Here is a 15,415-nt window from a genome sequence, read left to right as displayed (position 1 = left end):
GTGAACTGGAGCTCTGGTTGTGGGGCAGGAGATGGCTGGAGGATCTCTAGCTGGCCTCCTTATCGCCCCAGCACTAGCCTGCTCAGCTGGCCTGAAGGAAGAATTGTTTTGGAAGTTTCATTCATCCTGTTTATTCCTTTGTCTTACCACCTCCACAAGTAAGCTCCAGCTCTGTACACCGTAGCCTCAGCCCTGGGATGAACACATACCCTGCAAAACGATGCGGACATCTCTTTCTGCGTCCTATTTAACTGCTTAATTACAATCTCCCCTACCGCCTATCCCCACCATGTTAATTATCAGCTTTAGTGTTATTACAGTTTTTCTATTTAAAGGAACATTTTTCCGTATCCTGTGTGATTCAAATTTAAAAGTCTTTCCACACAAGATTAACTTAGCAAAATGAGGGTGTGTAGGAGACACTGCTTACTTTCTTTCCTGGAGAAGATTTGCGGACAGAAAGACACAAGATTAGAGGCATGAGGCATGGTGCCTGAATTATTCCCACAGCCACAAAAAGATAAAGGAGAAAATCACATCTTGGATATCGGACGCTGTGGTTGAATTTAGAGGGCATCTGACATTTTTCTGTCTGTTAAACAATGCTTCCCTTTGATTGCAGATATTATGTGTTTAATACTCATCAAGGTCCGCTAAAAGTGCACGGTCCCTGGAGTCGTGCCCGTGACTCCCCACGTGAAGGTAGGGAAATGGCTTCCACACTCATTTCCCAGAACTGCCTCTCCCACGCTTCCCTTGTGTTTTCCCCCGCTCCGCGAGCACGTGCGCGCTCGTTTCAGTTCGGTCTCCTGCTGCTGACCTCTGCGCGCTGTCCCGCTAATCCCCATGGAAACCCGGCAGCCCCCAGCTTGTTCCGGGAGCCATTCGTGTTAGCATGGGAGTATGGTGGACCCCCCCCCCCCCCTCCCCTCGCTGAAGTAAAATCAATCTTTTTTGGTATGGCTCCTAAATAAACAGGATTAAAACTGAAGTTTACTGTCCCTCCTACTCCTTCCCTGCTCGAATTAACACTCTGTTTACCACCAGTTCTTCTAGCCTTTTTTCCAGATGTACTCACACTTGCCCCAGAGCTATCCTAACTTTAGGCAGGGAAGGGGGAGGTTTCCTTAAATATTTGGATAAGAACTCATCATTCCACTGTACAAGCAGCTGTTGTCTTAGTCACAAAGATAGTGATGCGCTGTACCATGCACAAAAAAAGCCTGCTGCTGTCAGAGTAAAAAGGACTCCAGTACTAAAATGACAGGACAGACAGCAAGCTCCTAAGTGTCATTTTGAGAGTAAATTCTTAAGAGCATTTCAAAATCACTGTAGTATAGGTGGCACTGTCCTTAGTAGGAAAACAAGAAAATGTGTTTCTGAAAAAAAAAAAAGAGACAGAAAACGAATCTGAGCTGTGGTTACCCAGTGACTTCCTCAGCTTCCAGCACTCAGATGAAAAACAACAAAAGTATAAGATCTCACAGACAGGAGAATAACAACTGCAGGCCACAGTTTAAGATGTCCCATCAGGAACATGTACTACCTCCCTCCTCCTAGAAACACACAGCCCAAGTGCCTCTCGCATAGGAGGCTCTGTGAAGTTCACAAGATACTAAATCAACACAAAGCCAGCATATAAATTATTCACATTAGCTGTTTTGAGAAAGCCTTGTTCTTCACCGAGGAAAACTGTAAAAGTTAATCCTCAAAAACAACCTTTCTGTCATTTAATTTATCCTTGAGATAAAAAGGGAGATGCATTCAATCTCTTATCCAACACATTAATTAGTCTTTCACATTTAAAAGAAATGGGTGTAGAGCTGTGCCTATGGGTAGAGAATATATCCAGTTGGTAGGGATGCAGTCGGCAACACAAGCATATGATTAAAGCTCAGGTAACAGGGGGTGGATTATTCTGCAGACAAAATACAAGTACATCCAAGTAAATCTTCCTGCTTTGATAGGGCAAATGAAGCAGAGAAGATAATTCAGTGTCATAATGAGCTGTAATGAGTGCCATGGTGGAATCAAGTGGAAGTATAAGATGATAGGGGTTAGTGAAAGGGGTGGTATTTTTCTTTTAAAAGCTCAGGACCATAAAAGCCAGTAAGAGAGAGGGAGCTGAAAACCGTGGGCATAAAACAACGCCTAAAACAATGACAAACAAAGTGACCTGTGCTTAAATACTCAGGTAAACTACAGTATAAGTCTACTGTCCTCCCTTCCTGTCCCCTATTTGACCCGCAGCACTCAAAGCTAACTTTCAATCCTCAGATGTTAATCTCACCCAACCACACAGCCTGTCAATCTCAGAAATGGCACACAAAAAGGCACATCGACACTGTGACATCAGAGAGTTCCTAACAGATCAAAGGGGGGATGGGTCTTGTTTGGCAGAGAACTTACCTGTAGCCCAGGGAAACCAAGAAATGTGGACTGAGCAACCTCAGCAGACAACAGACAATGACCTGAACTGGGATTTTTTTTTTTTTGATGAGCAGGGCAACAACAGAAATAAATAAGTCTGTTTTACTCCTAACACGTACACAGCAGTGATTGACTATGTCCACTACTAAAGAATAGCAAAACACAAGGTGTGGAGGGCTGGGGGGTAGGAAAGGGCCATCGAGGCCCACAGATCCAGCTCCCTCGCCCCAGTCTGCCCGCAGTCATTGGAGAGGAGAGGAGGCGGGCCGCAGGAGTGTGAATGCATGTCATTAGAGATCTCTGTGCTGGGAGGACGGCTTGTGTTTAAGGGCAGTGCGTGCTGTTCCACACCTGCTGCTTCAGTCGCCGTGTAATAAGGGCCGCATGCAAACAGTGACTGGGGCTTGCTGGACTGCAACTGATGAGCCTCGGCTAATTCAGGGGTGATTATGTAGTTTACTGGACCACTAAACCTCTTTAAGCTTGTAATTACCGCCTATTTGAGTAAAGAACATTCAAAAGCAATTCAGCGCGCCGAGCTGGCCGCAGCTGGAGGTGGGCTGCCAGCAGTCTGCAGGGGACATTAATATCTGTGGGGACTGGGATTTCAGCAGAGCAGGCAGGCAGGTACTGTACCAACAACAGCAGTGTGGGGCACCGAGCCCTGCACTGTTCGAGCGACCTGAGGCATTAAGCAAGACGTGCACTTGCTGGACCTGTATTCTGTTATTGCAAAACAATTTTTTTGTTTTGATGGTTATTGTCAAGCAAGGACAAAATGCAAAGCTGTGGGACAGAGATCTATGAGGTCATGCTTGGATACACACGCTGTTTGCCTCCCCCCCCCCCCCCCCCACACACACCCCTCAGGCAGGCTTAGGTCTGGTGCAATAGCACATGCATGAAAGTGTAAGAAAAACAGATAGTGTTTAAAATGTTCAGAGATTCAGCTTACAATATTGCACCTTGACAGGTGAATATTTTCCATCCAACTTACATGCCATTGATATTCAAATATCACACTCAATGGGATCAGTTTCAGAACCACAGAAATTTAGAATAACCCATGCAGCAGAGTCATGCTTTATCATGGCTTCCCTTGTGCCCTCACCATTTTAATTAAGGCTACATAAGGGCTTCATAATTGCTCTCTTGTGCCCACACCATGTTGAGAATAAAAGGAGGGAGACAGAAGGAGAATGCTGAATAACAAAAAGAGGAATTCTCTCCCTCTCTCCCTCTCACTTTCTCCTTCCCTCTCTGTCTCTCAGCAGTGAGGATGGCCTTCCCCATCAGTGCGCCGCTTTCCTAAATCAATGACTTAATCTGTCGTAAAAAACAAGTGAGCAGCATCCTCACCCTGTTCCTGCCCCAACCCCCCCTTCCCCCAACCCCCCCCTCCATTTCTGCCACTGAAACATTCAGCAGACACATGAAAGAAGGAAACCAGAAAGAAATGAGGGACAGAGCTGGCACAGATAAACAGGGGCACATGGCCCCATTCTGACCAGCTGCAACACACCACAAGGTCCATAATGAGGAAATCCAATGAAACCAAACACACCCTGGCACGAGCACCGCTCACGCATGCCTGTATAAAAGGGGCATATTTCAGAGGAGACATCCTCCTGGATGCCGCTGCCTCCACAGGGATCCCAATAACCATGTTATCTTAAATACACATGCACTGTGTCCATGCATCCCTTCTCCCTACAGGGAAAGAGAGACTGTACAGAGGGCCACGCCTGCTGAAATTCCATGACTTGAGGAAAATGTGGCAATCATATTTGATGACTGCTTTACTGCAAATTTAAAGGCAGGTTTGGCAAACACTGCCAACGCAGGGAGTTAGCTCCCGTCCCCATTATTGTTGTAGAGGAGAAATCAATGGCGGGAAAAGATAAAGGCAATTTAAAAGGGTCTAGGATTCAACACTGCAGCGAAAATGGGTCCATTAAACAATTTATGCTCTTGCAGTAGATGGCATAAAATCGTTTAATTTATCTCCCAGCGATGATAGTTGTGTTAATGACAGACTGTGTAAAATTCCTCTCTATGCATTTTTTTTTCTAACAGACTCTTTTAAAACAAACATGAAATGGTGAGAAGTTGTCCGGTCCAGGCAGGTTCTACACCCTGAGAGCAGCAACATATCTTCAGAGGCATTGTAAACCCACAGCATTGCTGATTTCCTCTTACTGATAGAGGCAAAAAAAAAAACATCTTCAATCAATCCAGCACTTCCCGCAGTGTGCCTGTTATGTGCATGTATGTCCACATGAAAAGCAAATAAGGTTCAAAGCTACGTGCGCGGTCGAGATAACAAGCAGGGGCAACTCGGCTAGTGAATTAGTTCTGCTAACATGCAAACTGATTATCAGTTAGCTGTTGCCATATATTCTATCAGGTGCGTTCACCGAGAGGCGGCTGAGAGGAACTGTGAGCAGTGAGCCTGAGCCACGCACTGTGAGAGAATAATCTGCAACCACTGGAAATAAAGTGTATTGAGCCGCTGACTGCAAACAGCTTGTGCGAAAGATCCTGAAATACCACAAACTGTAGCAGATCCGCAGCGAGCTCCAACACACTGGAGGAACAGACTACCACAGATCAGTGTATTCTACACAAGACAAGCCATGAACGGTTATTTTTGGACAATGGCTACAAATACCAAATGCTGACGCCAACAGTATCTTCCTAATTGTGCCTGTGTTCCTATGCTGAGTCCTATATTCTCAGACATAGTCAGGAATTTGTGTGCAGACACAGAAAAAGCAAATTTGTGATGATGCAAATGATTTGAATGTAAACACAGATGTTACATGCATATATATATATATGCATGTATACATATATATATATATATATATATATATAGAGAGAGAGAGAGAGAGAGAGAACAGAGAGAGAGAGACTACAGCTGAAGAATAGATGAAGAGTAGAACTTATAGTGACCTGCTAGTCCCATCCTCTCTCAGTCCCTGTCAGCTGCTGTTACTGTTTATATATCTGCCCCCACAGCTTAAACAACAGTGACCATCCATGACATACTCTTTGCTTTTGTTGTTGTAGCTGCTTATGGGGAAACACTCCACACGGCAGAGATGTCCCTTGCCATGGCAGACAGGCACTGCCAAGCCACAGAGAGAGGCCAGAAACTCAGCCCATCAGGGGTTCTCACTCTCCCTTTTGTTTCAGAACCTGGTGTCAGTTGGACTGTAGCATTTCCACAAATGTTACAGCTTTGGTGGGAGGGATTCACTGCCCCGCCCTGGCATGGATCTCATTCTGATGGTAAGGCGTGTGGTGGTTATAACTGCAAGTGAGTAATGAAGAGATTTACCTCGGCTTCCTTTGCAGACAACCTTGGAAGTGTTCCTCCACTGCTGTCAACCCAATCACATTAAAATGGACTAGCGTACAAAGGCTATCAGCTGCCTCTAACTCCTGCTAACTCTTCACATGTGGCCGCTAATGAAAAAGGGTACAACAGCATGGCATCTGGGGCCAGCATCCAAGCACAAGCTTTCTTGCAATCTCTGTTTACTGGGACAACAATCATGGAGTCACATCACTGGGCCCACTGTGCGTGAGGGGAGAGCAACAAGGCGGGCTTTGACCCACTATCCCCTAGGAGCGTTTACTGACAGTGGAGTGTCAAGAGTCTGAATCTGAGCAACAGCCAAGCCTTTCCACCAGCTCTGACTGACCCTGGCAGTTTGTAAAGTTCTCACATTCTCACAAACAGGCTGGCCACTCACTGGCCTTGTGTACAGAGGCACACGGCGGCGAGGGGGCCAGAAATGGACCCCTTTGTTCTGAGCCTGCCCGTTTTCGAGTAGTTCAAAGGTTACGTGAATTAAAATTTAAATGCCCTTCAGGGACATTAAAGAGCGGGAAAGAGGCTGAGCGGAGGAGAGAGAGAGACCGAAAGAGAGTTAGAGGGAGTTAGGGAGAGAGAGGTGAAATGCACTTTTATCATCAGTTCACCAATAATGTTCTGTACGAATGTTGTCTTAATGTTGGGGGGGCACTATAGTGGGACAGAAGGAGAAGGCTGGGCGTGTCCTACATCATCAATCATCCCACAGATGGCCTTTCAAAGCAACGTGTCGAAGTGACAGAGGTATTCCTCTGCTTTTCCCACAGCAATCTGGCAGCTGCCAATCTCCCCCCCCCCTTTCTAATTCATCCTCTGATACCCAAACCCACACTATTTACCCTATGAGTGTGGAAGGGTTGCCAAATGATGAATACAGCTGTTTTTTTTTTGTCCACAAAGACAAGCTCCAAAGAGCTGCTTACACCAGGTCCCAGGGGCCTGTCACATGGGTAATTGATGATGTTTTCATTGCAAGGTGTGGGGGGGGTGCATCTCCACTCAATGGGACGCCAATGCGGATAAATTGACTCAGCTGCCTCCTCTCTGCCACTGACTTTTATAACAAGCGTCCAGTCATTGCTTCCAAATGTCCCGCAGTCACCCGGAGAAGAAAACAACACAAGACCCCAGGAAGACGATCAAAACAGATGAAGGTGGAGTCAACTGCAATAATAAAAAGTAGTGAATACAAACAAAAAAGAACAACTAAACGCAAACTGCTAAACTCAGACCAAGATGGAAAAAAACCCCTTTTTTTCACAGTTACCCAGCCACAGCTGGGCAGTGGAGACTTTTGGAGCACGCTGTCTGAAATGCTCTTTATCTTTTAATTTTGTGGCGCCTCCAATTCTGACTGCTCCTCAGACCAAATTAAGAAATAATCAGAGACCACAGGCAGCTATATTGAATTTACAAATATTAATATCAATGGACTTGTTCTCTTGTCGTACATGAATGCATGTAAAGACAATACGCGCTCAGAGAGCCAGAGGCCAAGTCGGGTGCAATTTTTGCTGAAAGGGATGCAGTTATTTTTGATTTATATTGTTGCAAGTTGTGGAATCCAAGTCTCATGAGGTTGAGGCAAAGCCGAGTTATAAATGTGAGATGGAGGCATGAGAAGAAGGCTTGCTGCCAAACTTTTGGCAGCGTGGCACACCCAGGTTGCCAAGGGTGACCAGTGAGCTGACATCCCAAGGCTCCAGCAATAAACAACCAATGACTAATGACATCTGAAGACTGGCTGAACGTTGACCTCTAATGGTCTGGGCAGCTTTTTTCCATGAGGGCACACTTCAGGAGGACTCCCGGTAACTGCTACCCAAACTTTGTTTATGGGGGGCATCCTTTTTCCTGACTCAGAGGAGATATGGAGGAACCCTCTAAATGGTACACAGATCGGCGACATTCGAGGTGTATCTTTGTAAGACTGTGTCTGGAAGCGACGTGAGGGATTCAAAAGAGAGAATTCAAATCTCACTTCAGAATGCTCTAACAAGGCAGACAATAGAAACCTAGCCACACTTACCATCTCCCATTTCTGAACATGGCTAACAGTATCTGATGGAAGCATTTGTTGTGCCAGGAGTTACGGCACCAAGGACCCGAAAACCCACATCTCCAAAGCAGATTCTGTGTCAGTAGGTATTTGGGTCCCTTTCTAACACAAAAGGCATTGAGCCTAATACAGTACAACACAGAGGCCGGCGGCAGCAACAACCGCCAAGCATGCTGTCCGAACCTTAATGATAACGTTTGTCACGTCACACTGTCACCGTAGAAACAGGACTGGACGGGGTCTAAACTGACAGGGCTGTGTCAGCACTCAGCACTCTGTTCCACAGCTCTGGCCTGACAGCTTTCAGGACAGTGTCATCACCTATTTCAATGAAACATGTGCTCACAACACACAGAGATTTCACTGCTTTTTAATGTCAACAAATCTGTCTTCTTGTTCTGTTATCAACTGCCTTAAACTTTGGCAACTGTGAAGAGTTTCTGAGAACAACAAAAAGTTATTCTGTTTTAAACCCCTGTAATGTTATTTCACTTGCTCATTAGTGGGTTCAAAAATGAGCTCCTACAGAACATTGGCTTTAGGGTTTCTTAATTTCCTACACAGAAATGCAGATAGCGACTTTTTAACAGTGGAAAATTTATATTGAATGGAACGTAGCAGAAACATTTGAGGGTATATTAAAAACAACTAAAGCTGTTAGACAAGTGTCCATTCAGGGGCTGGCATACAACCCACTCCAAGTGTTATTTTAAGACAAAACAGAAAAGTCACCCCTTCAAAAACGCCACAGAGCTTTCCAAGTATTAATTCACAGCGAGGTCATATGCAGAACATCTGTAATTCCAACCTAGCAACCTACGAGGCTCCACCAGGCTGGGCACCAGCATGATTGATTCCTCCCTGTGTTTGATTCTGGCTGCTTACATTTTACAAATCTACCCAAAGCCAAAAGAGGGCCTGGCTTTTTAACAGCATTTCGCGATCCGTATGATTTTGGGAGGGGGGGGTTTCTTGAAAGAGCCCTCAGCCCTCCGCGTGGGTAAGTTCTGTAAGTGCAGAGATGAATTATAGAGCTTTTCACACCTGTTTCTGTTCAAAACGCTGCAGTGGGGAGGTGTGTTAAATGTGCTTCCAGGGGAAAAATAGCTGTCCCAGCATCACTACATCTGTGTGCAAGGGGCGCTAAATTAGCCCCTAATTGCATTAACAGGGATTATGCCTTCCAGTTCAATTTTTACATGAACACTTTGTTTAAAAAGCACGTTCGGCTGCGGTTTTACTTTTACGAGCTGTGATTGTGGCTCCCTTCTTCAGATGTGAAATACACTGTGTACAAATAGAGGAAGGAGCCGTGAGCCAGTTCGCCTGGGTAATAAGCTGTTGTTCCAAGCACAGGCCTTGCAACATCTGCATGGCAATAATCTGAAGCCCAGTCTTCATCTAATTACTCTATCACATAATTTCACAAATTGCCTTTTCATTGGGGAGCTGAACAGAAAACACGGGCACAGTGGGTTTCGCGTGATGCATTTCGTTTCCAACTCATTTCTTGTTAAATCAAACAAGAAAATACCATTCACAAAGAAAGAAGGGGGTGGGAATTAAAGGGAAAGAAAGAAAAAAAAACGGCCCAACTGCCATGCGAGAGGAAAAGGGAAGCAAGCGCAGGGTACCTGCCGTTCCCCACCAGGAAGCCCAACACAATCGCACTATTTTTGTTGTGATAAACAGAACAAAGCCCAGTTAGCGGAGGAAGAGCAGTCACAACACTGCTGGAGTCTGAGGTTTGGTTTTCCTCTCTGCACCACAAGTTTATTGCAGTGTTTTCACACTGGCACATTATTGCGCACTAAATGCAAAGTTTATTGCGGCGTGTTCACACTGGCACATTATGGCACACTAAATACAAGTTTATTGCGGTGTGCTCACACCGGCACATTATTGCTCTTTAAAACACCTACATTTGTTTTCTTCCTTCTTGCATCAAAAATGTTTTGGGATACCTCGCATTAAAGCCTTATCAGCTTATCAGTATTGGAACATCATAATGTATGAATCTGTTAATGAGTCAGAGACATAATGGCACTCATCAATCCTTTTGCCAGCCTGTTAATGGGACTGCAGTTCACTCTATATCTGTCCCTCTTTCCTTCTTTCTTGATCACTCTTTCTCCCACCTCTTTGCCATCTTTCCTCTGTCTGTCTCCCAGCAATGGCTCCTCTTGCACACCCCTTTTGGTGGGTACAATTCCTTGTGGAAAATCTGGGAGCAGGGGTAGGGATATAACATACTCCATTACCCCCAATACCGCACTGGCTAATCCTGCTACCAGTGTAAGTTATCCGGGTTTCCACTGAGCCTGCAAGGAGTTAATACAATTTCAGTATCATCTTTATTTCAGCAGCTTCTGTCCCAAAATGAAACAAAGAGAAGATGCGCTGCATATAGCTCTGACTTGCGATGATGACCTCAATCTGCCAAGTTAACTAATAACATCAAGTTCTCTCAGATCCTACTCTATGCCAGCTCTTCATCTACACCTCTGTGGGGATGTAGCGGAAGACTGACACATCTCAGTCCCACATCCCTCATGGCCACCACGTTTCTCTGTGACCCAGCCTGCTTGGTCACCAAAGAGCCTCCATTATGCTTTATAAGGTCTTTCAACATAAATGACTTTCATCCATGGGTTGTTCATGTCATCTTGTAAAAAGTCTCAATGTGTCTAAAGAAGTCTAAAATGGGGCATTTGTATATAATGTTCCTCATTCGTGCCATGATACAATATACATGCACATGTATAAATAAAAACTAAAATGTCAAGTTTTTAAAGCTGACAAAAACATTAGAGGAACATCAAAAATAAGGTAGACTGTTCAGCATACTGTTTCAAATCCCTTCAGAGAGAGTGAAAAAAGGAGTGGTGGTTTCTGGTTTCTGGGCCCGGTTCTCACTGGCACAGATCCTCATGGCTGGCCTCGGTCTGCATAGTCACCCTTTGGCAGGCACACAGCTCCAGGTTCCTGCACTCACTCACCCACACTCACTCCCTCTCTCTCCCTGTCTGTCTCTGTCTCTCTCTTCCCTCTCTCTTGCTCTCTCTATCTCTGCTGCAGGCCTCCACAGGCCTCCCTGAGCTCAGCAGCTCCTGCTGGCAGTCCCACCACCTCCCCGTTGAGACCTCCCGATTTAGCCAGGCCCAGCGTCTGCTCAAGCCAGGGAGATACCACCTCCTCCAGACTCTGACAGAGCGTGGGCAGCAGCCTGTTTTCTTTGCACCTCAACCACGGTAGATACTAATCCACAACTGTGAAACTTGGTGCCGTATAATAAACGCCCCTGTGTTTCTGTGCCTCTGTGAATGAATCACTTACCACACCAGGGCTAAAGGAGGGGACTGGCAGTGGCCAGCACCCCTGCCTTCTGCTGCAGCCACCCGCAAGCACCATGTGTTTGGCAAGTGGGCTCTATTTCAGCCACCTCTGGTCTTTTGAGTTGGGGGGGAGGTGTTGTGGGTTCAGCGATGCAGGGCACAGGTGTGAGTTAGTGGCTGCCTGTGCTAACTTCACACCCACTCCAACTGGGGGACACTGTAAAAGTAGGTTCTCTTTGCATTGAAGTTCGGTCTGAAACACGTTTCCTCTCTAGGCTCACCACAGCAAATCACTGCCTAGATATGCGAGTGGTAGGAAATGAGACGGTCTCTTACCAAAAACAGAACACACACTGTCCAGTCCGCAGAGATTCTGCCTAAATTAAATCTTAATTGCATACATAATACATTCAAATGTAATATGTATACAAGCAATGAAGATCTGTTAACTGCTAGTTAAAGACTACACCTCTGAGGAGTACTTTTATTAGAAAGTGATGTCAAGCTCTGTCAGGTCTGAATGCCCTCCTTTGGAAGCCCTTCAAAATGAGCTGCACATCCAGTCTAACATATGACCCTGATTAGAGGATTTGTGATATATTTTTTTGAAGAATCTGTCTCTTTGAATTATTATGCACTCACATGTAACACGTTAAAAAATGTAACTCTAAATAATAAATGTACCCTGACTATCATTCAATCATCTCCAAAAGAGAAAAAAAAAACTTGAACTGTTATTTATTCATGACAGTTCAACACCACGTTGAGTTGATAGTATATGACAATGTCTGAAGTATCTCATTTATGCAGTTATCCCTGTTGTCATGTGAAGATGAGCAGCTGCTCTACATCACCCAGACATTACTTTGTGGCACATGAAAAAAAACAACTGGGGTTTATCCTAGCAGGAAAAGAATAAACCATATCAGTTCACTTAACTTCTCTACAGCAGGTGTGGACGGCCACAGCACTGTCTGCACACAATGAGGACACTGACCACTCTTCCTCACCGCCACCAAGCTCCCAATCTAAGCACCGCAGGCCCAGGTTTTCCGAAGCAGTTCCTGGACTGGCTGAGGTCCCGTGATGTGGCTTTAGTGACATGGCCACCGAACACACACACATGCTTACACTTAAGAGTCCACGTTCATCTAGACACATTTGTCCTTTTCAGACAGCCATTATGGAGAGCGAGCAGACCTAATCTTGATGTTTGTGATGGAGCTTGGAATTCTTGAGGTTTGACAATGTTACATTGACAATATTACATTGTCAAACATTGTTAACATTGGCAATGTTACATTGAAGGGCATGAACCCTTTCTTGGTACTGTTCATCTCAACTATCTCTACCGTTATCCAGTTTCTCCAGGAGCCACAGTATGGTATGACTAGCTGTGGATTAAGCATGAGTACTGCTTTGATGTGCTATGCTCATTGGAACTTCAGATCAATACTCACAGTATAGGGGTGGTGTGAATTCTGACTGCATATTGGAAAGGGATCGGGGTGGGGAATTGTAAAAGGGCCAATTTACTTACTGTCAAGTGCTGGAAGAGCCACGCCCTCATGATGTTGGTTGCGACTTTGGGAAAAATTCCTCGTTTTTTATTGCGCTTTTTCTCTTTGTCCGGGTCGTCGTCATCCCCTGTGCTGGGCGAAGCCACACTGTTGTCCAGGACATCCCCTGTGGAGACAAAAGACACTGTGAGGGGATCAGAAGAAGGTGCTTTTTTGGTTGCAGGTCAAGTAACACAAAGGGTGGCACAGGAAACAATTTTGCGCAAAAAATATGTCTGACGTTTTGAAATGGCGCCTCTAACAAACGCATTCATTTTTAATACTTTTAGAAATAACCCCATTTTTCTTTCTGAGGGCTCAGCCCTTTGCCAACGCAGTCAGTCACACAGCTCAGAAAGCGCACAAAGGACTTGTAAGGTCGCATTTTCCCACTCTTCCATCTAACACGGAGAGCCACCAAAGAATTGGAAATGACAGCAAGATTTAGTCTTTATTATCCCACAGAAATATTCATTGAAGATCGTCTGGATTCATTTTACCGCAGGTGGGGGAGTTATACACAATTACAAAGGGGTAGAAAAATAAAGTTAAAGCATACAGTGCAGCTTTGAGATCTAGCATTTTAATAACAATGCCACATAGGTGCTTACAGCAACCTGTCGGCTCTTGATAAGGTTTCATTAAGGGCAGTTAAACAAAACTGGGGAGAAAGGGGAGACAGCTTAGTGTGTTTGTGAACTGGAGACTGCACTTTGGGGCTATTTTGCACTGCATGAATAAGGTACGTGTACTGGTTTTATTTATAACCCCAATTATTATAAGCATTCTATACAACTCTAACGGAGAAATTCTCCCTGTCCCTGCTGCTGAAAAGCCCTTTCATAATTGTTATTATTATTATTCAGAGATGAAGAAATTCTCTATATAAAATAATAAATCATAAAAGAAACATGAGGAAGGTAAACAACTCCACAGTGCTGGAAATTTCAATGGGATAACCCACTGTTTTGTGCTGTTTTTCAAGAGGAGGCAAAGAAGGCGCAGAACTGGATAGTTATTTATTGATTAAATATAAAGCACTTCTAAAGCTCGCTGCTACGGAGCATACCCGAGTAGATAACCGTATTTTAACTCTGCTTCTTCGGCAGGTTTCATTCAGTGGCACCCAGCACCTGTCTAAGCAAGATTCATTGATAATTAATGGAAATATTTGCAGTAATCCGGTGGAGATTACTTTTTTCCAGCTTCGTGCATCAATAGAATAATCAAGGCCCTAAAACACTCTTTTCTCCCCATTACCCCAGGCAAAAGAATTCCTGAAAGCATGCCTTTAGGGCACCTGAATTATATACAGCATTAGGAGAGGAGAGGCTTTCTCCGTTCCATATAAAACACTCAACCAACCCACTCCTGTTTGCTCCTGGAGCCCCAGAAACAGAGATTTTTTTAAGTGAAGACTTATGTAGATACAATGGAGAAAGCTTTTAAGCAAGGGCCAGCTTCCCTACTCACTCACTGTGAAAGTGACCAACCCCCCCATCTTCCTCTCTGCCCCCACTACTACTACTACAACACACACACTCTCTTTCATACACACACACACACATACACACACACACACACACACTCTCTCTCACACACAGTTTCTATTACATCATTATATCAGGCCAAAAACAGCCCTTGCTAATGCACAGTTTGTTCTTCCTACTGTTTTTAGGCAAATAGAGCTAGCCTGCTCCCATATGGGAGGGAAATTGCACTGCTGGTGTGTAATCTAAGACAAGATTTTCATTGGAAGCAAATGCTCTCAATCCGGTGTAAAGACCGGTTCATGTTCAGGAAAGCCTACAATAATAAACCCAGCCCTGGTCCCACGCGAGCCAGAAGAACAGAAGCAAATACTGAGATAGTGGATACTGGGAGAGAGGGAGGAAAGGGAGACCACCTGATGTCTGCAGAGGGCTGCACTGTTTGCCTTTATCACCTCTCCTCTTTATTATAAAATGTTTAACCTCGTTTTTCCCAACATTTCTCCTTAAGCCCAACCTCGGTGGGTTTGGACCTTGGAGAGGGAAAGAGAAAAAAAAAAAAGCAAGAGCCGTCAATTTTATTGGCATTTCCATTTTCGCTGCAATTTGATGCCGATCACCTCTGTGGGGTCTGGGGCTAATTTCTTTCTTTTTTTAACATCAATGAGCTAAGTTGGAAGGCGTCGGGCTGGGCATATGGCAGCAGCTATAAGCCACATTTGTAAAATGTCAGCAGCAACTGTGTTTCTAGGGCTGACTTCTCCCGCCGCCAAATAAAGGCAAATTATGAAGGCAGGCTGAAAAGGTGGAAATAATCATAAAAATGATGCTAGTCCATAAACAAGCTTACAGCCTCATTAGTCCAGCAGCAGGCTCCCCTGGCTGATTTATGCTCGTTTTGCTGATGCCATGAGGAAATGCCATGGGGAAACTTCGGCCAGCCACTAATGGTTTGTGACAGCTTCTTAGCAACTAGTGCAAGGGATGTTGTGGCGCTCACTACTGACAAGAACCGAAAATGTCATATCATCTGCCCATGTGTGGCAGAGTCTATGTGGCAATTAAAGAGCAGGCCGGTGACTTGGGGAGGCCAGAGGCTGTGGGAGATACCCTGCGGCTAGCCGGGGAGAGAGAGCATACACAGGAATTTTTTATTAACC

At 44.9% G+C, this 15,415-nt stretch overlaps 1 protein-coding gene across 2 annotated transcripts in view; it reads right to left on the bottom strand.

Moving 5' to 3' along the window:
- LOC118789900 (homeobox protein Meis1-like) overlaps nucleotides 1-15,415 on the bottom strand; it is a 65,523-nt gene that overhangs the window by 22,570 nt on the left and 27,538 nt on the right. For both annotated transcript variants that reach the window (XM_036546629.1, XM_036546630.1), the window contains exon 8: nucleotides 12,747-12,892. In XM_036546629.1, the coding sequence (XP_036402522.1) occupies nucleotides 12,747-12,892 (146 nt within the window). The remainder of the gene's footprint in view (nucleotides 1-12,746; nucleotides 12,893-15,415) is intronic.

The sequence above is a fragment of the Megalops cyprinoides genome, chromosome 15 (genome assembly GCF_013368585.1).
Source record: "Megalops cyprinoides isolate fMegCyp1 chromosome 15, fMegCyp1.pri, whole genome shotgun sequence".
Classification (NCBI taxonomy): Eukaryota; Metazoa; Chordata; class Actinopteri; order Elopiformes; family Megalopidae; genus Megalops; species Megalops cyprinoides.
Note: the sequence above shows the minus strand (reverse complement) of the source record. Positions and strands in the feature narration are given on the sequence as shown.